The 21,160-nt window shown below is 40.7% G+C and overlaps 2 protein-coding genes across 7 annotated transcripts in view; one reads left to right on the top strand and one right to left on the bottom strand.

Annotated features, from left to right (window-relative positions):
- KIF21A (kinesin family member 21A) overlaps positions 1 to 21,160 on the top strand; it is a 173,498-nt gene that overhangs the window by 5,685 nt on the left and 146,653 nt on the right. The window lies entirely within an intron of this gene.
- Positions 14,572 to 19,622, bottom strand: LOC311514397 (uncharacterized protein). The gene is made up of 2 exons (XM_084616957.1): positions 19,530 to 19,622; positions 14,572 to 16,917 (listed from the first exon to the last, which is right to left on the bottom strand). The coding sequence occupies exon 2, from the start codon at positions 16,006 to 16,008 to the stop codon at positions 15,166 to 15,168; it is 843 nt and encodes a 280-aa protein (XP_084473083.1). The 5' UTR covers positions 16,009 to 16,917; positions 19,530 to 19,622; the 3' UTR covers positions 14,572 to 15,165.

The raw sequence follows: 21,160 nt of genomic DNA, 5'->3' as shown, positions 1-21,160 counted from the left end.
TGAATTTCTAATCATGGTAGGAAATCTAAGAGGAGGCATCAAAGGCGTACTGGGCAGAAATAGGAGGTTGGGAATTGATGGATAGGTTTGGGAGCTATTGCTGTAGAGAGGATAGTTGAAACCATGAGTATGATGAAGCCTCTTGGAGGAAGAGTGTAAACATGAAGAGGAGAGGGCTGGGAACAGCTGTGGGGATGGGGAAGGATGAAGACCCTCCCAAGGAAATGTGGCATAAGTGGTTGAAAAGGTTTGAAGAGAAACAAGAAGGCGTAGAACAAGCTTGAGCAGAAGAGTGTACTACTTTGAAACTGGCATTAAATTGAGGAAGATTTGCAGAGACAAAAGGACTTCAACTTGACCAGGAGGTGGTGATTAGTAACCCTGGTGACTTGAAACAAGAGAGCCAATTGAGTGAGGGATGGGAACTCTTGGTGGGTATCATCATTTTTGGTTTTTGATGATATCAGTAGGACCTTGGTCATTGGAGAAGTAGGTGGGGGAGAGGACTGAAGCTGTTGGAGAGGAGGGGGACTGCAGAGCTGATGGAAGTTTACTTGGCTGCTGGATTTTTCTGTGGCATTCAAAAGACCTGTAAGCCCTAATTCTTGCCTCTCCCCAACAAATATCAAATAAATTGGCTGAAGAGGAGAAAGATAACAGAAGAAAAAGAAATGCAGCTATATTTGTGGCAAGATGTGATTTGAAGCACTCTTGCTTGCAGCTGTTCTACTCCTGTCTTGTCCTACACTTGATATCAGTCAGCCCATTCATGTAGTAAAGAGAAGCATGTATATAAGGGGTTGCGAGATGGTAGCCTTTCAGCTGTACATTGTAAATTTACATAATCTCTTCAGGGACCTTGACTTCATACTCTGCCTATACAGCGCTGTAGCATGGTCTGTTGGTCTGCCGAGCTGCTGGGGGGTGCCAGGGAGCTACTGCCTTGCCGAAAGACCCTGGTCATACCTCTCTGTCAATGGGGAATTAGTGGAGGGAGGTGGGACATCACAGTTGGCATGACAACAGAGCACCGGCAAGAGTCCGTGGCATGCCCCTCAGGCAGGGGAGCGCCGGCCAGAGTCCTTAGCACTTTATCAGGGTTCTGCCACCTGAGGTAGGGTGGCAGGGGAAGGCAGGCCCACCCGACTCCACTGCGTTCCAGCCCAGGGCCCTGACAGTGGCAAGAGTAGAGGGTCCCGCCACTGGGTCAGTGGGGATCCATCTGCAACATGCTGACCGGACACCAACTCACCACACTGTCCAATTCCACCCCTGGGCTACTTCCTACCTGGTCTCTCAAGTGGTTCCCTTTGGTTCCTCCAACTCATTGGGGTATTCAGCTGCTGGTATCCCCGGTAGCTCCAGCTCAGCATCAGGCTTGGGTCGCTGCCTGGCTCCACCAGTTCCTCGGGGTACTTTGCAGCCGGCAGTTCTGGTTACCTGAGTCCCTCCTCTGGGTCAGGTTTCCCCTGGTCCAGGGCATCCCCTGGTTTGGCAGCAGGGTCCACAGGGAGTAGCCTGTGTCCATCTCCCTCAACTGGGCTAAGGGCCTCGCCTTTTGTACTTCCTGTTCCACCCCTCCCCTTCCTGGGGGTGGAGTAAGCTTGGCCTGGCTCTGCCCACTCAGGTGCTGAGGGTGACTCCTCACTCTCTGGTTTGGAGGGAGACCACACAGGCACCCTACAAGCACCAAGCATACATGTACTGTGTAAACTGTCCTGCAAGGAGATAAACAATAGAAATGAACAGTACTGACTTTCTTTTTATCTGATAATCTTTATTAATTAGTGACATTCATATGTGGCTACAACCCACGATTTCTTAGCAAAAATTGCACCCACTGGTTGGCAGGAATGAAATTCAGTAGTCTCAATAAATATGCCTGTAGTATGTACATCTAAAGGCAGAAATATATCCACCAATGTCAAGTATCAGCAAGTACTACTTAGGGGAGGGGTGTGTGTGTGTGTGTGTGTGTGTGTGTGTGTAAAAAAGAAGAACCACACAATAAGAAAATATTGACTCATAACATTATTCATTCTTTTTCTTTTCTGTAAGCTCTGCTGTCTCTCCTTGCTTTCAAGAGGGAGTATTTAATATTGATTTTTTGCATCCAAGAGCTTATGCTATCATGAAAATACTTAAGTGTAAAAAACCTCCCCAAACATTATAATACACCCACCAACATATTTGCATTTTAGCACAAAAAATGCACACCACCATCTGCACCAAATTTAACAGTCATGTTTTACCCCATGAAAATTGATCATCCATTAGTTACATTGCTTGGGGCATGCGGAAATCTATCGTCATGCTTTGCTGTGAAATTAACATGAACTCGCTCTCGGACTGAGGGACAGGAAATAATAGTTTGACTTTTCTCCTTTTATGACTTCCGCAGCTAAAGTTGGATCATATTTTTTATTTGCATGTGATGCACACACTCAGCAGTGTCTGTTCCTTCGTTTCTCTTGAAGTGTATTTTTAGGGTGAGATTTTAAAGTTCCTAAGGGAGTTAGTGGAGTTGTGTGACCTAAGTGCCTTTGAATATCTCACCCTTCCTTAATACTGTTCTCTATATTTTTATTTTCTGAGGAATATTAGCATTTTTATTTATTGCTCCAAATACTACTTTACTAGTATACTGTCCACTTCAGACTTCGTTTCTGAATTTTTGCTTACCACCTGTAAATTGTTGAATAGCTAAACAGTAACTTCTGTTAAGAATTTGTGAAGCAAGTGTATTTGCATTCCTTTCCCCCATACCTCACCCTCTTTGCTTTTAGGATATTTTATCGTGACTGGGATGTCGCTACTCACCGGTCAGCAGTGCCTCCTTGTGGCTCCTCCGGGGAATTAGCTCTGCCACCTAGTCTGATACCCCTTCCTGCAGTTACTCTATCCATCAGTACTCGGTGGCCTCTCATGCACTAGAAGCAGCAGCCCTGTCCTCTTCATACCTTAGCCCTCCAGCTAAGTCATATGGAAGTTCTCCCCTCTTCTAGGGTATTGGAAGTACTTTGAGGCAAACTGTCCTAGATAGTCCATTCCCTGCTGCCTGGTCTGTGCTGCTCCCCTAGTGGCTGCTAGGGGAACCTCAGCCCGCTTGCTACACCAGGATCCAGTCCAGGGAACCTCAGCCCAGCAGTTCTGGGCTTTACTCTTCCAGCCCTCATTACCCCTTCTCTGGATTGTTTCCTACTCTCCCCTTACACCTTTCTCCATGTATCAGGGAGTGCAGGTTTCCTCCCCCAGCCTGACATCTTTCTCTCTTTATAGATCCTGCTCCTCTTGCCCCCCACTCACCCCTCTGCCACCCAGCTGGACTTCATTTGCAGTTAGGCCCTAGCACTCCCTTGGTTTCCTCCAGTGGCAGCCTAAGGTTCAATGACCTAATTTCCCTTCAGGCCTTGTGTGGGGTGGACACCCTGTCGCATTTATGTATAGCTGTTGCTATACATTCAGAGATGTTCACTGGTGTTCTGGCTTTTATATCAGGCTGCCCCAATAGTAAACAGGCATGACAGGAAAAGGTGAGCTGCTTTGGGTGCACTTTCATCAACTGCTGAAAAGGTTTAGTCTGTCTGTGCTGGCAGGGCTCTTGCAGCAGTGAATTCTTTCTTTGGTAGTACAGCACCTTTCTAAATACTTGGCAAAACCAGTATATAACAGACTAAGGAAATTATGAATGACTAAGCAAAATAAGAGACTGTCTCTGAATGGGAGAATAGATGAGTTCGGCTAAAAAACAAATGCAAACAATACTTAAACCAATAAACCCAGAACAGCAGTAACAACAGTATGACTTCTGCCATTCTTCTTCTGTGCCCTTCTCCTTTGCCATTCATCCAAAGTTCTGTTTTCAGACTTGGCTGATTAAAACTTTTCTAAATGTGTTGTTTTATAAAAGCTGTCAGGGATTCATAGGGCCCAGTCTACTTCTCGTTACATCAATGAAATCCTACTGAAATCACTGCAGTTGCCCCAGCATGACTAAACGCAGAAGTGGGGCCTTAGCTTTCAAGCATGTTGCTATGGTGATGGCATTAAACAAGGGAACACTGTGTAAATGGAGGACTCTAGAGGGGTTTTTCACATGTGCAGCAGTTTGGTAAAGGGTGTGGAAGGGCTTTTTAACATAGTTTCCTAAAGGAGGCTTATGTGTTAGCCTGGGAATTTTTTAAAAGGGCATACAATATGTTTCAGAATTTTGCTTTTTTTAAAGTTCTGTAATTTATTAATGCTACTTAAAATTTAGCATCTGAAATGTTTCCCCGTCAAAGGCTGCCCATGCATGCAGTCTCAGAAGGCCATAAATGCTACCAAGTTGCTGCAGTTCTACTGTGTGGGTGGTGGGAACAGGTGTAGTCCACGGAAAAGCCACTGTGCTATGCAAATCGCTCTGTACTGCAGAGCTTGTTCTGTAATGCCTCTGCTGAAGCATAATCAGGGCTGGTGGTGAAGATTCAGGCCTTGTCTACAGTAAAGGGAAAAGTCGATCTAAGCTACGAAATTTGAGTTACACGAATAGCATAACTCAAATCATAACATAAGAATGGGCCTACTGGGTCAGATCAAAGGTCCATCTAGCTCAGTATTCTGTCTTCCGACAGTGGCCAGTGCCAGGTGCCCCAGAGGGAATGAACAGGTAATCATCAAGTGATCCATCCCATCGCTCATTCCTAGCTTCTGGCAAACTGAGGCTAGGGACGCCATTCCTGCCCATGCTGACGAATACCCATTGATGGACCTGTCCTCCATGAATTTATCTTGTGTTTTTTTTAACCCTGTAATGGTCTTGGCCTTCACAGCATCCTCTGGCAAGGAGTTCCACAGGTTGACTGTGCGTTGTGTGAAGAAATACTTCCTTTTATTTATCTTAAACCTGCTGCCTATTAATTTCATTTAGCGACCCCTAGTTCTTGTTTTATGAGAAGTAGTAAACAACACTTCCTTATCTACTTTCTCTATACCAGTCATGATTTTATAGACCTCAGTCATATCTCCCCTTAGCCGTCTCTTTTCCAAGCTGAAAAGTCCCAGTCTTATTAATCTCTTCTCATACGGAAGCCATTCCATACCCCTAATCATTTTTGTTGCCCTTTTCTGAACTTTTTCCAGTTCCAATATGTCTTTTTTGAGATGGGGCAACCACATCTGCACACAATATTCAAGATGTGGACATACCATGGATTTATATAGACGCAACAGGATATTTTCTGTCCTATTATCTATCCCTTTCTTAATTATTCCTAGCATTCTGTTAGCTTTTTTGACTGCCGCTGCACATTGAGTGGATGTTTTCAGAGAACTAATCACAATGACTTCAAGATCTTTCTTGAGTGGTAACAGCTAATTTAGACCCCAACTATACATCTAAAACGATGGGATTATGTTTTCCAATGTGCATTACTTTGCATTTATCAACATTAAATTTCATCTGCCATTTTGTTGCCCAGTCACCCAGTTTTGAGAGATCCTTTTGTAGCTCTTCGCAGTTTGCCTCGGTCTTAGTCTTAACTATCTTCAGTAATTTTGTATGATCTTCAAATTTTGCCACCTCACTTTCCCTTTTTCCATATCATTTATGAATATGTTGAATAGGACTGGTCCCAGAACAGACCCCTGGGGGACACCACTATTTACCTCTCTCCATTCTGAAAACTGACCATTTATTCCTACCCTTTGTTTCCTATCCTTTAATCAGTTACGAATCTATGAGAGGATCTTCCCTCTTATCTCACGAAAACTTACTTTGCTTAAGAGCCTTTGGTGAGGGACCTTGTCAAAAGCTTTCTGAAAATCTGAGTACACTATGATCCACTGGATTCCCTTGGTCCCCATGCTTGTTGACCCCCTCAAAGAATTCTAGTAGATTGGTGAGGCATGTCTGTAAAGAGTTATATAAAGGAATATAATTAGTTTTCAAAAATGGATCCATTTATATTAAAAAGAATAGCGACTGTTATTAGTGGGATAAAATTAATAAACCCACCAGTCCTTAGGTTTCAGGTCATATGCTAAGCACAAGCAGGCTCAGAAATACATTTCCCCTATTGCATAACCTTTTTGTGTATACTTTAAGAGGTGATGGAAGTGGGACAAGCCCCTTTCTGTGAAGCACTGGATTCTGTCCAGTGGGTTGTCTGACTTTCTGAACCATTGGTCTGTTCTGGTATGGCAATTCTTATGTTTCTGTTCTTGAGGGAGAGGAATGGAGGGGGAGGAAGATGAAGTGGAAGAGAGTAGTAACATACTTTATTAGTTTCATTTCTTTAAAAAAAGAAAATATAGACATTGTGAATAAATCTCATTACCTTCATTGTAACCCAGTAGTTCTCAACCTTCCCCATGCTGGGAATCCCTTTTCATTTAGCAACAAGTAAGAGCAGCGTGATTGCTTCTCTTGAGGCCTCTTTGTGACACCCCCAGCAGTTGTGACCCCAACCTCTGAAGCGGAGAACCTCTATTTTAGAACTTTGTTACAGGCTGTCTGCAGATTCAGGCAGGCATCACTGAATCAATTTATGCTCAGTTCACATATTTTTGGTTATTCCTACAACCATAAGGGCTAGAAACTTAATTTTTTTTTTTAAAAGAAGGGATAAGAAAGTGAGGGAAGGGTGAGGGTAGTTACACGTCCCCAGCTAAGGGCCCCTGTTGCAACCCTTGTCTTCAACAGTGTGCCCTTGTTGCCAAGAAGGCCAGTGGCACTTTGGGGTGTATAAGTAGGGGCATAGCGAGCAGATCGAGGGACGTGATCGTCCCCCTCTATTCGACATTGTTGAGGCCTCATCTGGAGTACTGTGTCCAGTTTTGGGCCCCACAGTACAAGAAGGCTGTGGATAAATTGGAGAGAGTCCAGCGAAGGGCAACAAAAATGATTAGGGGTCTGGAACACATGACTTATGAGGAGAGGCTAAGGGAACTGGGATTGTTTAGTCTATGGAAGAGAAGAATGAGGGGGGATTTGATAGCTGCTTTTAACTCCCTGAAAGGTGGTTCCAAAGAGGATGGATCTAGACTATTCTTAGTGATAGCAGATGACAGAACGAGGAGTAATGGTCTCAAGTTGCAGTGGGGGAGATTTAGGTTGGATATTAGGAAAAACTTTTTCACTAGGAGGGTGGTGAAACTCTGGAATGCGTTACCTAGGGAGGTGGTGGAATCCCTTTCCTCGGAAGTTTTTAAGGTCAGGCTTGACAAAGCCCTGGCTGGGATGATTTAATTGGGGATTGGTCCTGCTCTGGGCAGGGGTTTGGACTAGATGGCCTCCAGAGGTCCCTTTCAACTCTGTTATTCTATGATTCTATTCTTCTCCTAAACCCTTTTCCACGTATCCTGGTTCATTACACTGTAATTCAGCAACAACAAAGCAAGAAATTAGAAACTCCTATGGGAAAAGACTTGGCTGCAGAGTGCCAGAAACACCTATGGCACAGTATAAATAATAAATAGTACAGTATCAAAAGAAAAAAACAATTATGCTAAAACCTCTGATAATTAGTTGTTGGCTCCTAAGAAAATGGGAGCCCTGTGGTAATTTCTATCCATTGAAAAATTACTTATGGTAGTAGACATAAATAATGCTTTCTGGTTTGTATGTGTGTTTGAGCAATAGCTTGGCTGCTGTGCCCAAATCTATGCCTCTCTGTGGTGCACAGGAAATATCAGACTGTTTTTTTTCCATGATGAGCCACAGTTCTCAACTGTGCATTGCTTCAGTTTTCATAAAATTTCAAACTCTTAATTGTCTTGTGTTTATTTTAATTATATTTGAAAGCATTAGTTCTAGGCCATGATCCTGCAATGTGGTGCATGTGGATGGCCCACTGTGTCAATTTGCTTCTGAGGAGGCTTTGTTCAGGCACCCCACGTTGCAAGATTTGGGTTTTTATTGACAACATCTAAGCATCACTGAAATATTCTTTTTCAAGTAAATTTTAGTCCTTGTGACAGTAAATAATGAAACAAATATATTGGTTCATTGAATTTATACATTCAGAAGAGGTTTTTTAATGAACAAAATACCTGAAGCATTTGGAAGTTTAGAAAATTTCTTCAAGAAAATAAACAGACTGTATGTATGATAACACCCATTGTTTCATGTTCTCTGTATATAAAATCCCCCCACTGTATTTTCCACTGCATGCATCCGAAGAAATGAGCTATAGCTCACAAAAGCTTATGCTCAAATAAATTTGTTCATCTCTAAGGTGCCACAAGTCCTCCTTTTCTTTTTGCGGATACAGACTAACACGGCTGCTATTCTGAAACCTTTGGGGGGAAAAGTGGGTCACGGGGCAAGCCACCTGTCTAATCCATGCTGTAGAGGTACATCTCTGTCTGATTTAATCAGTCAACCCATTATTCATGAACAATTGAATTGCCATTTTGACCTTTGTTAGCTGTACTGTGAATTCAGCAGAAGTGGATTGGTATTCAGTGAGCTCTAAAAATTACAGCTGAGTTAGGACTAAACTAGTATTGACCGGTAAATTGTTGGTGTTCAATTATGCTGGTATGCTTTTTTTTAAATTGGTCCAAAAGGTTTTAGATTCATGTTGGGTTAGAAGTCACTTACATTGACTAGTCTTCTGTTCAACTCCCTGTATTAGCTCTGAGTTTCAAATTGTAACCATAAATAAAACTTAACATTAGTGAACAGATGGGCTTTTCACTGTTCTTTAAAAGTTGACAAGTTAAGCTTCATTCAGACCAATAGGAGAAGGAAACTTCTGAGTCCAGGGCTTCAGTCTTTGCTCTACATTTTCAAACCTAGAGACTGAAAGTGATAACATTATTGATCTTAGCTGTTGTGGTTGTTGAATGGTCAAAGAAGTAGCTGGTAGCTTGGATTTGATAGATCAATATCAACCAATGTCTTGGATGGTAAAAGTTGTGGGCTTGATGCAGAAATTACTGAGGGAAGTTTTATGGTTTGTGTTGTGCAGGAAGTTGCACCAGGTGATCATAATGGTCCCTCCTGGCCTTAAAATCTATGAATCTAGATGCTTCTAGCAACCAGCCAACATCACTTATCCCTTGTCGGAATTGAGCCTCAGTCATCTCCTCATTCATGCTCTTACGTTGGCTAGACTGTGAAATGCTGTCTGGGTTTGATGAAAATGGAAAATTGGCACTTATGTAGCACTTCACATTTCAAAATCAGAGTTTAAACATTATTCAGAATAGTAAGGTGCACAGATCTGCCAATGAGACTTCAGTCTGCTTATAGCTTAAGAGTTTTATTCCATCTTCACAGGGATAGGAAGGATGGATAAACCTCCCTGATGCAGAGCTATGAGATCTTTGAACAACTCTGACATCGTAATAAAAAAGGCTGACGAAGGAGGTGCTGTCGTCATCATGAATAAGTTGGAATATGAACAAGAGGCTGCTAGGCAGCGCTCTAACTCCACATTCTGCAGGCCATTATCCTCTGATCCCACTGAGGATTACCAAAAGAAACTACACCATCTGCTCAAGAAACTCCATGAAAAAGCACAGGAACAGATCTGTGCAGACACATGCCTAGAACCCCGACCAGGGGTATTCTATTTGCTTCCGAAAATCCATAAACCTGGGAATCCTGATGCCCCATCATCTCAGGCATTGGCACCCTGACAGCAGGATTGTCTGGCTATGTGGACTTTCTCCTCAGGCCCTATGCTACCAGCACTCCAGCTATCTTCGAGACACCACTGACTTCCTGAGGAAACTACAATCCATCAGTGATCTTCCAGAAAACACCCTCCTGGCCACTATGGATGTAGAAGCTCTCTACACCAACATTCCACACAAAGATGGACTACAATTATCTCCGATAATGTCACGGCAAACCTGGTGGCTGACCTTTGTGACTTTGTCCTCACCCACAACTATTTCACATTTGGGGACAGTGTATACCTTCAAATCAGTGGCACTGCTATGGGTACCTGCATGGCTCCACAGTATGCCAACATTTTTATGGCTGACTTAGAACAACGCTTCCTCAGCTCTCGTTCCCTAATGCCCCTACTCTACTTGCGCTACATTGATGACATCATCATCATCATCTGGACCCATGGAAAAGAAGCCTTTGAGGAATTCCACCATGATTTCAACAATCTCCATCCCACGTTTTCTCTGCACAAAGCCCTAGCAAGTGGGTTTTATGCAGAAGACTGAAGAGAGGATTGGCAGGGGGCATAGGAGATCATGTGTAAGTGTATGAGAGAAAGATTTCCATCCAGGACACACCACATGATCCATTGCTTACAGCCAAGCTCTAAGATACAACCGCATTTGCTCCAATCCCTCAGACAGAGACAAACACCTACAGGATCTCTATCAAGCATTCTTACAACTACAGTACCCACCTGCTGAAGTGAAGAAACAGATTGACAGAGCCAGAAGAGTACCCAGAAGTCACCTACTACAGGACAGGCCCAACAAAGAAAATAACAGAACACCACTAGCTGTCACCTTCAGCCCCCAACTAAAACATCAAAGATTTACAACCTATCCTGAAAAATGATCCCTCACTCTCACAGATCTTGGGAGACAGACCAGTCCTCGCTTACAGATAGACCCCCAACCTGAAGCAGATACTCTCCAGCAACCACACAACAAAAACACGAACCCAGGAACCTATTCTTGCAACAAAGCCCATTGCCAACTCTGTCCACATATTTATTCAAGTGACACCATCATAGGACCTAATCACATTAGCCACGCCATCAGAAGCTTGTTCACCTGCACATCTACCAATGTGATATATGCCATCATGTGCCAGCAGTGCCCCTCTGCCATGTACATTGGCTAACCCGGACAGTCTCTACGCAAAAGAATAAATGGACACAAATCTTGACATCAGGAATCATAACATTCAAAAACCAGTAGGAATACACTTCAACTTCTCTGGCCACTCAGTAAAAGATTTAAGGGTGGCAGTTTTGCAACAGAAAAGCTTCAAAAACAGACTCCAACAAGAAACTGCTGAGCTTGAATTAATATGCAAACTAGATACCATTAACTTGGGATTGAATAGAGACTGGGAGTGGCTGGGTCATTACACATATTGAATCTATATCCCTAAGTTAAGTATCCTCACATCTTCTTGTCAAGTGTCTAAATGGGCCATCTTGATTATCACGATAAAAGTTTTTTTTCTCCTGCTGATAATAGCTGATCTTAACTAATTAGCCTCTCAGTTTGTATGGCAACTTCCAACTTATCTGTATGTATGTATATATCTTTTTACTATATGTTCCATTCTGTGCATCCGATGAAATGAGCTGTAGCCCATGAAAGCTAATGCTCTGATAAATTTGTTAGTCTCTAAGGTGCCACAAGTACTCCTGTTCTTTTTTTGAATTTAAATGAATCAAGATCTGGAGAACCTGCCTTTCAGTGAGAGAATGAGCTCTGTAAGTCTATGTGGTCTATCAAAGAGAAGGTAACGAGGTGACAGAGGACTCTACTCTAGCAGATAAAGGCGTAACAAGATCCAGTGGTTGGAAGTTAAAGCTAGATAGGATGATTATAGACCAGACAGGACAATTATAACACATGCTGCTGTCCTGGGGGCATGGCAAGCTCCCACACATCCATGATATAAGGCCTTATAAAGAAAAGGCACAGCATCAACCTAGAACTGCAAACCATCTGGAATTACGTAAAAGTCCTGACACCTTCCATATGAAACAGATATATTGTAGTTATAGGTTTCAGAGTATCAGCCGTGTTAGTCTGTATCCGCAAAAAGAAAAGGAGTACTTGTGGCACCTTACAGACTAACAAATTTATTTGAGCATAAGCTTGCATCCGATGAAGTGAGCTGTAGCTCACGAAAGCTTATGCTCAAATAAATTTGTTAGTCTCTAAGGTGCCACAAGTACTTCTTTTCTTTTTATTGTAGTTATAGCAAACCTTTAGTCTGTCATGATGTATCAGAACAAACAAGGGGGAAACAGGTCACTCTGTTATCAAAATGAAACTTACATCCTATTGAAATGGGCAGCCCTCCATCTCTGCAGTGTACTCAAAGGGAAAAGCAAAGTGACCTTGGATGGCTAAGCAGACAGAGACGATTGGATAGAATAGGGCCTATAGCCAGAGATGGAAGTTGGCAAGATAGCACTGGAACTCAGACATTCTTGTCTTCAAAATTTGAGGCAGTGTTGTGTTTCTCAATGACCAAACAAACATATTTAACTCTGCCATATTCTAATATCCAGACTTCCTGCTAGGTGGCATCATAAGTATCAGAATATTACCATAGAATAAGAGCTGACAGTGCATGAAATATTGGTATTTGTTTTGTTTTAAACCTTACAAAAAAGCTATATTTGCTCTGCCTGGCTGTTGACTTGAGGGGTGTTTCATGATAGAGGTCATATTGCTGCCAAAGAGACATTCAGACAACTCCCTCCTCCCCGCACCCCATTGCCAGACTATTTGCTAATCACCTTTTGCCTACATTTTTCCTTTTGCTTTTTAAGTTAATGTATTCTTCTGTCCAAGCTGACTAATGAGAATACTTGGTCCCAATCCTCTCTTGTAAAATTCCTTGTGCATTTATAGACTGTTCTGCCTCCCCCTAACCATCACATCTTCAGAATGAACCCGACTACTTTTCTTTTATGACTTAAATGTCAAATATATTCTCTCTCCGTTCTCCTGTTTCACTCATACAGTATTACAACGGAGTCATTGGGTACGTGTTTTCTGTGATAATCCTATCAGTGTAACCCAGTGTATAAAACTGTTTTACAACAGTTTCTCATGTCTCTTGTTCAGTTTGTCATCCAGTAATAAGAAATATAAAAAACAAGGTTTATCATTTTTTTGGGGGGTGTCCATGTTTGTGTTCCCCCACTGAGAAAATTAATATCCAGGTCTCTCATCCCATTTAGCTTGTTGTTGAATGCTTACTTAGTATGTGGGGAGAATGAGGCATGAATCTGAGCTAGCTGGGTAAAATTCAATCCCAGTAAGACAGAAGTGATATTGGTAGATAGGAGGAAGCTACTAAAAGATATAATGATGATCATGACTGCTTCTCATGTTGAGGGTATTTTCCTGCCATTCATTATTAGAATTTGCAATTTGAGGGTATTCGTGAATCCCCAATGCTGTCAGATTATATTACAGGAGTTTCTAGGAACTTTTTTTAATCTTTGTCTAGCCAGGACAGTGTCACTGTTTTTCTTTCTGATAAAGACCCTTTTACCACTATGCATACATTTCTCAACTCAAGATTAGCTTTCTGCAATGTGCCTGTACTCGGCTATACCTTAAATCAAACCAGGAGCTAGAGTTGATGCAGAATGCAGTAGCCTGTTGTTAAGTCATATATCTTACTTGACACCAGTTTTCTGGGATCTGTACCTACTGCCACCTGTCTTTGCCGATGGAGTTTAAGGGTGGTAGTTTTGATCTGTGTTTCCCAGAATGGTTTTGAAATGGCCTGCTTGGAACACTACCTCTTTCATTGAACTATAGGACTTCAGCTGTGATCAGTGAAGTAACTTAAGTCACAGAGGGAGCTTTTGGCAGAACATTATCTGAAAGGTTCTCAGCTTTGGAATCCTTTCCCCCTTCCTGTTGTTTCTCTGAAATACTGTTAATTTGTTAACTTTCAAGGCCCGTGAGAAGGCCTATCTATATTTTTGCCCATGCTTTTGAGGAAGGGTCCTAACAAGGACTGGGTGTTTTTGGTAAGGAGTATATTGTGGTATGGGGGAACATGACTTAGGTTTTGATGCAGTCTCTGGTTATTTTCTGGTTTTGGTTTGAAGTTGGGTCAGTCTTTGTAACTATATATACAGTGGTTTTGAACCTTTTTTCATTTGCGGACTCCTAAAACATTTTGAGTGGAGGTGTGGACCCCTTTGGAAATCTTAGACATAGTCTGCAGATTCCCAGGAGTTCGCGGACTAAAGGTTGAAAACTACTGATCTATAGGGTAGCTGCTTTTTAATATATATATATTATTAATTGAAATTAAATATAAAAGTTTGCATTCAAACAGAATTAGTGAATTACATTTAACAACATACAGATGCTAATATATTTTAATTTGAAGGAATATTTTTATGTATCTATTTTTAAATTGTTTTTTCTTAAGTCACTTTTATTGCTTTTCCCTTGTGGCTTGAAAATTTTAATTCAGGCATTCTATCCAGTTTTGCTAATTATTGAAGACCTTATCACAACATGTTTGATATTTCAGCATTGGACTATCTCCAGCCACTGAGTGCCAAATGCTTCAGACTGTATGGGGTGTTATGTCTATGGCAAGAAATCCACCAAAATCATTTTAGCTACAGTCTAGGTCAAATTAGAACCCAGAGTTCCAGAGATTAATGGATTAACCTCAGTGCATTGCACACTCCTACTGAGCAGGGATTTGGAGCAATCAAATTTTTGAATTTCTCCGCTCCGTGACTGCTCCAGCTCCGCTCCGACTCCGCTCAGCGCTCTGACTCAAATTAATTTTTAACTAAATAAAAAAGTGCATACTGTCATTTTGAAAAAACATTATTTTTATTCAGACTTTTAACACAATTTAAATGTCATCAACAATGGTACAAACTAGAATCATTCATAATTCATTCTGTAAAAAATTATTGCAGTAATCAAGTTGTCTTTCATAGCCTGCCGCAAATCCTTTAAAATTAACTTTAAAGCTGAAAACAGTCGCTCCACACTAGCTTGAGTTGTTGGCATGCTCGAAGCAATTCTACAGGCAGCCTGAATGCATTGTGGGTAGCTGTGAATGGCCTCAAAAACAGACTTAACTTTTAGCCTACCAAGAGACTCCGTCGCCTCACAATCTTCTCGAAAGTTTCTCTCGAATAATGCTTCTTTACAATTATGAATCGCAGAAACTCGCCGGCATCTTTCTTGTTTATCCAATTCCTTTTCAAAGGCGTCATCTTCTAAAGAATTGGTGCTTGAATTATCTCCATTTCCCTGTGACGGTTGAAGACGTCTCAGGGATGGACGCTCGAACAAGTTCAGAGTGGAGACGGAAGTTTGAGAACAGCCTGCTATTTCTGAAGGATGTGAACTTTCCGAAACCGCAGATTCGATTGACGACGACTCCTTTTGCTGTGTTTTTTCTTCTTCAACTTCTTTCGTCGAGTTCAAATGTAGCAATACCTTTTGTTTTTCAAGTCATCGAGCAATATCAAGGAGCCCTTCCTTTGCCTTTGGCATTTCCCTTGAGGTAAGAAGCATCCAATACCGTGGGTCAACATAAACTCCAGCAAGGAAATGAATATTGTCTAAAAGCTTCTCTTCACGTTTCTGCATGGAGGATAGAATTCCTTCTGCACTTTGTCCACCATTTTCTTGCAAGAATTTTGACAGTTTTCGCCATTCCTTCATTAAAACTCCCAGGGTTACATCGACAGCTTGAAGATTCACGGTTGTCTGGTTTGGCTTTGCCAAGAGGTCTCGCAGGTTCTTCACTTTGTCCCATTCAGCTTTTGTTAACTTGAGTTCTCTTGTTCCAGCAGCAGCCACTTGTTCACAGTAAGATTGAAAAACGAGAAGCCGATCAATCATCGCAGATGTTGAACCCCAGCGAGTCACAGTATCCAGTGATTGAGTTACCCCATGTAGATCAAGCAGAACACTTTGAATACTTGGGGTTTGTAGTTTGACAACAACTTGTCGAATTTTGGCCAGAAATTTCTTCGCATGTTCTTTGTTCAGTCCATCCCAGATTGCCAACTGAAGAGTGTGAATACCACACCTCATCAGTTGGACTTTTGAGTCGTCCTCATGAAGCCATGTTGGAAGTATGAGGCTAGGGTCATTAACCCATTGCGCAGCAGCATCCACGTTGAGTTCAATTTCATCCATTCCTTTAGTTCCTTCATCAGGCAAAATAGCTTCACTTCTGTCCACATCCCTGTTCTCAGACGTAGAAATGGTTTCATTGTCCTTGCTGAAATTTTTGATGGCACATGTCATGTTTGCTGCATTGTCAACGCAGATGCTCAGCACTTGCATTTCACTGACCCCAAATTTTTCTAAAATAGCTTTTTCTTGACTTTTCACGTATGAAGAATTGTGACGCCCTTCAGTGTCGATTTTATGTCCAAGGTTTTTACCACAGCTTTATGTTATCCTTCTTCGTAGTACTGAGCATTGATTGAAAGGAAATTTCTGTTTCCACGGGTTGCCGCATCCATTTTCAGGTAGCACAATTTTTGCTCCAAAGCTTTCTTGAGCTCTTCGCGACCAGACTCAGCTGTGCTGACAACCAAATGACAAACAGCATCGTGACCCATCGAAACGCCAAGCTGCCGACCCATTTCACCTGCAATTTTTTGGAATCCTTTGTTCTTTAGCCTGAAGGTAGTGAGTGGTGTTGAACTCAGTCAGCCCTTCACGGAAAGTATTGGCATCCATGGTGACTGTAACCTTTGGGGACTTCAAATATGAGTCAAGTTTTGTTTGCTCAATTTTGGGTTTCTTTTCAGATGAAGCTCCGCAAAAACCCCTTTCTCCAGGAGTTTCCAAAGAGCCAGATGACCGTCATTTAGCCGTGTCAGCTTTCTGTTTTGCCTCATCTTCCTGGTCCCTTTTTGTAACCAGAGCCGCATAGTTTTCAGGATGGTTACATTTTACATGCCGCTAAAGGTTGAAACTTTTCACGGCACTTGCTTCATTTGTCTTGAAGCTACGTGCTTTCAGCTCGCCATTCACTTCCTTTTCCGCCTTGCACGTTGCCGATTTCTTCTTTGCTTTTCCCAAAAACCCAAATTTGGGCTTTTCAAATTCAAAAGTAAAGACGTTGTTGAGATCCTTTCCCGTAAATCGGCTATCAATCATGGGGGGCAGATTTGATTTTTTTTGTTGAAGCCATGGCCAAATCTTCTTGTGCTGCTACTGCATCCAAATGTTTCTTGTTATGATCTTCGAAAAGCAATGAACAAAAGCGTTACATTTTTTTATAATGTACCTGCTTGTGATATCTTAATCACTTAAGGTACTTTGAATTTATTTTAGATTTTCTGGACAAAAATGATTGCATTTTCTTTTTACACAAAATTATTATTAAAGTATATTTTAATATTTTAACATGTTTCTTGCAGTTTTAATGAAGTAAGAAGTATTTTTAATGTACATAATTAATATAAATTTTTATTTATAAATTGCAAGTTAGTTTTTCTTATGAAATTTTGCGGTAAAAATATTCGAAATATTTTCCAATTTTTTAACGAATATCTCAGAAACGCTTTAATATAGATATATCAATGAAATTTGGTATGTGCGTAGCGTTAGTACATGCTATCGCTGTTCTACAACATTAACTGTTGGGAAGTAACGAGGCTACACGTTACAAGGTTGAAAATAAGCTTTAATGGGAAAGCGGATTCAAATTGCAAGCACAGTCCTTTTAGTAAAGAGAGCAAATTTTCGGAGATATGTTTTTGCTTCATCAGCCTGAATAGATTATACAAGATAGAGCAAATAACAGGTTCTATCTTGTATAATATTTCCAGCCTGATGAAGGAAAAACATATATTTCCAAAAATTTGCTCTCTTTACTAAAAGGACCGTGCTTGCAAATTGAATCCGCTTTCCCATTAAAGTTTATTTCCAACATTCTACCATACAACATCATTCAAATAAAATTATTTAAACTACAGGTGTCGTGAACTGAAGGGGCTGGGCCAATTTTATTTAATATTTTTTAAATCTTCGACTATTTAACAGATACAACCCTGGAATATGATTAAATGGTAAAACATGTATTAAAATGGTACTCTTAATTTATTTTGTATAATTAACCGTTTCCAAGAAAACTGTTTAAAAATTTTATTCTGCTTAGATGCTTAGAATGATCCAAACAATTTTACTTATTACTTATTTTTCAACTTTGGAACCATAAATTTTAAACGTTATAATAAATAATAACCAAAAATTATTAACTTATTATGGAACATAATACTACCGCTCGTAGCCAGGGGCAGTCTACAACAAGCCTTCCTTGAAATAAAAATGACCAACCGCCAGTTCGGCATGCCTATGGTTTAAATAATTTTGGATAATGTAATATGGTAGCACATACTAACACAAAGACACAGACATAATTTCATTACTTTATATTAAAGCATTTTTGAGATATTAGTCAGAAATTAACTTTTCATCACCTCCTTGAAGGGACTGTAGCTCCCTTATGAAGAATTTTAGGATACGTGTTCACAGAAACGTTTTTTCTTAAAATGACCTAAGGATTCACCCCCCAAGTTGTGTTGGACATTTTCCAATCACTCTGGATATATCACCAACATCACTCCTAATTTATGCAAAAATGTTTACTGTATATTTATATGCCTGCTGCACATGACTTTTTCAGTAAATTTAAAATTACAAACAACGCTCCCATTAACCAGGACAATTGTTTGCAGATGGCTCTGTTTCACTTGTAAGTCTTCCTGTATATGTGTGCTGGCAAGTGGGTAATGAAGTCGTACAGTGACATGTGATCATGTCACCTGAACTGGAATTCATCTGGAACCTGGTGCTTTTCCTTTGAGAAGGTAGGGGTGGGAACGCAGCGCGGGACAAAGCATTCCCGCCTTATGCAAAAGATATATAAGTGGGTGGAACAGAACAAGAAGGGCAGCCATCATGAGAAATCCCCTAGCTACCACCTGAGCTGAAACAAGGGCTCTACCAGGGGAAAAGACTATGCCCAGATTAGTAAGGCATCCAGTCTGTGAAAGAAACTTATTGAAACATCTTTGAGCATGAGATTTTATCTATATTCAGTTTTATTACTGTATTAGGCTTAGATTTGTATGTTTTATTTTATTTTGCTTGGTAATTCACCTTGTTCTGTCTGTTACTACTTGGAACCACTTAAATCCTACTTTCTGCATTTAATAAAATCCCTTTTTGCTTATTAATTAACCCAGAGTATTTATTAATACCTGGCAGGGGGGGGAAACCGCTGCGTACATCTCTCTGTAAGTGTTATAGAGGGCGAACAATTTATGAGTTTACCCTGTATAAACTTTATACAGGGTAAAACGGATTTATTTAGGGTTTGGACCCCATTGGGAGTTGGGCATCTGAGTGTTAAAGACAGGAACACTTCTGTAAACTGCTTTCAGTTAAGCCTACAGCTGTTAAGGGACATGGTGCAGACCTAGATCTGGGTTTGCAGCAGGCTTGTGGGTCTGGCTCAAACCAGGCAGGGCACTGAAGTCCTAAGATGACAGGGCAGGAAAGCAGGAGCAGAAGTAGTCTTGGCACATCAGGTGGCAGCGCCAAGTGGGTTTCTGTGATCCAACCCGTCACACACGTTATACAGGATATATCCGTGTGCTGCTGTTATTAAAAAGAGATTGTGTTCTAGAGAGAGGATGTTCTGCTCATGCTCAGACTTAAAAAACCCCCACGTTTTACCTCTACATTTAATGGAACATTTTAATTTCATATTATCAAAATTCTAACACATTTTTAAACCTTCAAAATTAGATTATTTAAAAAGTTATATATAAAAATCAAGTACATACATTCAGGAAATTCCTTGTAGTCAAACATTATCATCAAAACCTGCAGTGAAATTCAGGAGTGGGGGAATGAGTGCTTTTTCATTCCTAAAGCAGCTTAAAGAACAAAAACAGTTAATTCACTAATATCCAAATAAAATATTAATAAAGATAAATTAAAACATACAGCAGTGTATGAATGATTATTCCATATGACCCACCAATTGTGAGTCAATGAGGTATACAATTTTAACAATTCTATGTTGTTAATGATTTCTTCTTCATATCATTCGATTGCAAACTTTTTTAAATGCTATTTTTCTTTAAAATTGAGTAGTGTTTAGAAAGCTGGCTATTCCTCCCACCACTTTTACAGCAGGTAACAGAGTTTGGAATGTTTACACACAACCAGGCTAAGAACAAGACAAATGAATCTTACCCACTCCTTCTCAACTCCCCTTCTGCCCATCCCTCTTCCTCCCATTCACTACCTTAGTAAAACATTACCTTCAAACAATCCACAAAATTTACCCTGGATACAAATCTAACGAAACAATAAAAATCACAGCTATTCTATTCAATTCCATGTGCTCTGTTATATGTTGTCTGGTGCATGCCAGTTAGTTTCTCTGTCATTTAAAACCACAAGTCCAATTACTCCAAGTAGTTTTATGCAGTGAGACCTTAAACCACAACTTCATTTAACCCAAAACAAGGATATGGAAGATTTCAGTTACCAATATGCTTTTTCTGGCTTACACTGCAAAACATTTCCAAAGCTTTTTTAATTAAAAAAACACTTCAAAGAATAAAAATCAGGGCAGTTTAAATAAATGTACAAGTTGCTGGTAATTATTAGTGAGAGGACAGCTCAGTTAACATTACTGAGATAAAAAACGGAGTCTTAACAGTGGGCTAACAAGCTAGAAAAAAAAAGGTGTTTTAATAATCTGCTGTGCATAATTCCTTCATTCTACTAGCCCCCCTTTAGCGTAACACGTCTGGAACAAAACCGCTAGATGATTTTCTCAGCCTCCACTACTGGTTTTATAAAAGTGTAGTATCCATTACATCCAGTCCACTAAGCTCCAAGGCAAACTGCAGAAACTCCTTTCATGTTTATTGTTGACTGTTCCTAATGAACAGAAGTTGCTCTGTTTTGAAACAGACGGTAGACTGTGCATGTAATGACTGAAAGCTCTGAGCTAGCAAACCCTAACTGTGCAGTAAGAAAAAAAGAAAAACTTAGTTTAGTGTCCTGTTAAAACTCACAAAATAGTAACAAAGAAAATTACACACCCCACACTGTACTTGTGGCTCAATTACATTTTGTACATTCCTGAATGTCAGGCCTCAGTTTTAATTCACCAGGCAAACTACCTACTTGTTCCCTAACTGCTCTTTATAAAACAACCTGCAAACGACTTGTGACGGAGGTGGCACATACAACTACAAAAGGGATAGATCTGAAGTCTTCCGTCGCTCTGTTGAGACTTCTACCAGCCGAAGCCAGCAACTGTGCCACTTTGGGCTGTGACAGGTAGATCTCAGAAGATTACTAGGATTGACTTTGAACAGTACGCTGAGAGGCGACTTCTCAAAATAAATCTCAGGTTGTTGCAGGAAGTGATATTGGCAGTTCAGTAGGAGGCATT

Source organism: Lepidochelys olivacea (genome assembly GCF_965140295.1).
Source record: "Lepidochelys olivacea isolate rLepOli2 genome assembly, chromosome: 1".
In the NCBI taxonomy this organism is placed as follows: domain Eukaryota; kingdom Metazoa; phylum Chordata; order Testudines; family Cheloniidae; genus Lepidochelys; species Lepidochelys olivacea.
The sequence above is the reverse complement of the archived record's forward strand: the minus strand, read 5'-3'. Positions and strand labels throughout refer to the sequence as shown.

Excerpts from the sequence above, each read along its gene's own strand:
- LOC311514397 (XM_084616957.1), bottom strand. The coding sequence starts at position 16,008 with ATGCAAGTGCTGAGCATCTGCGTTGACAATGCAGCAAACATGACATGT.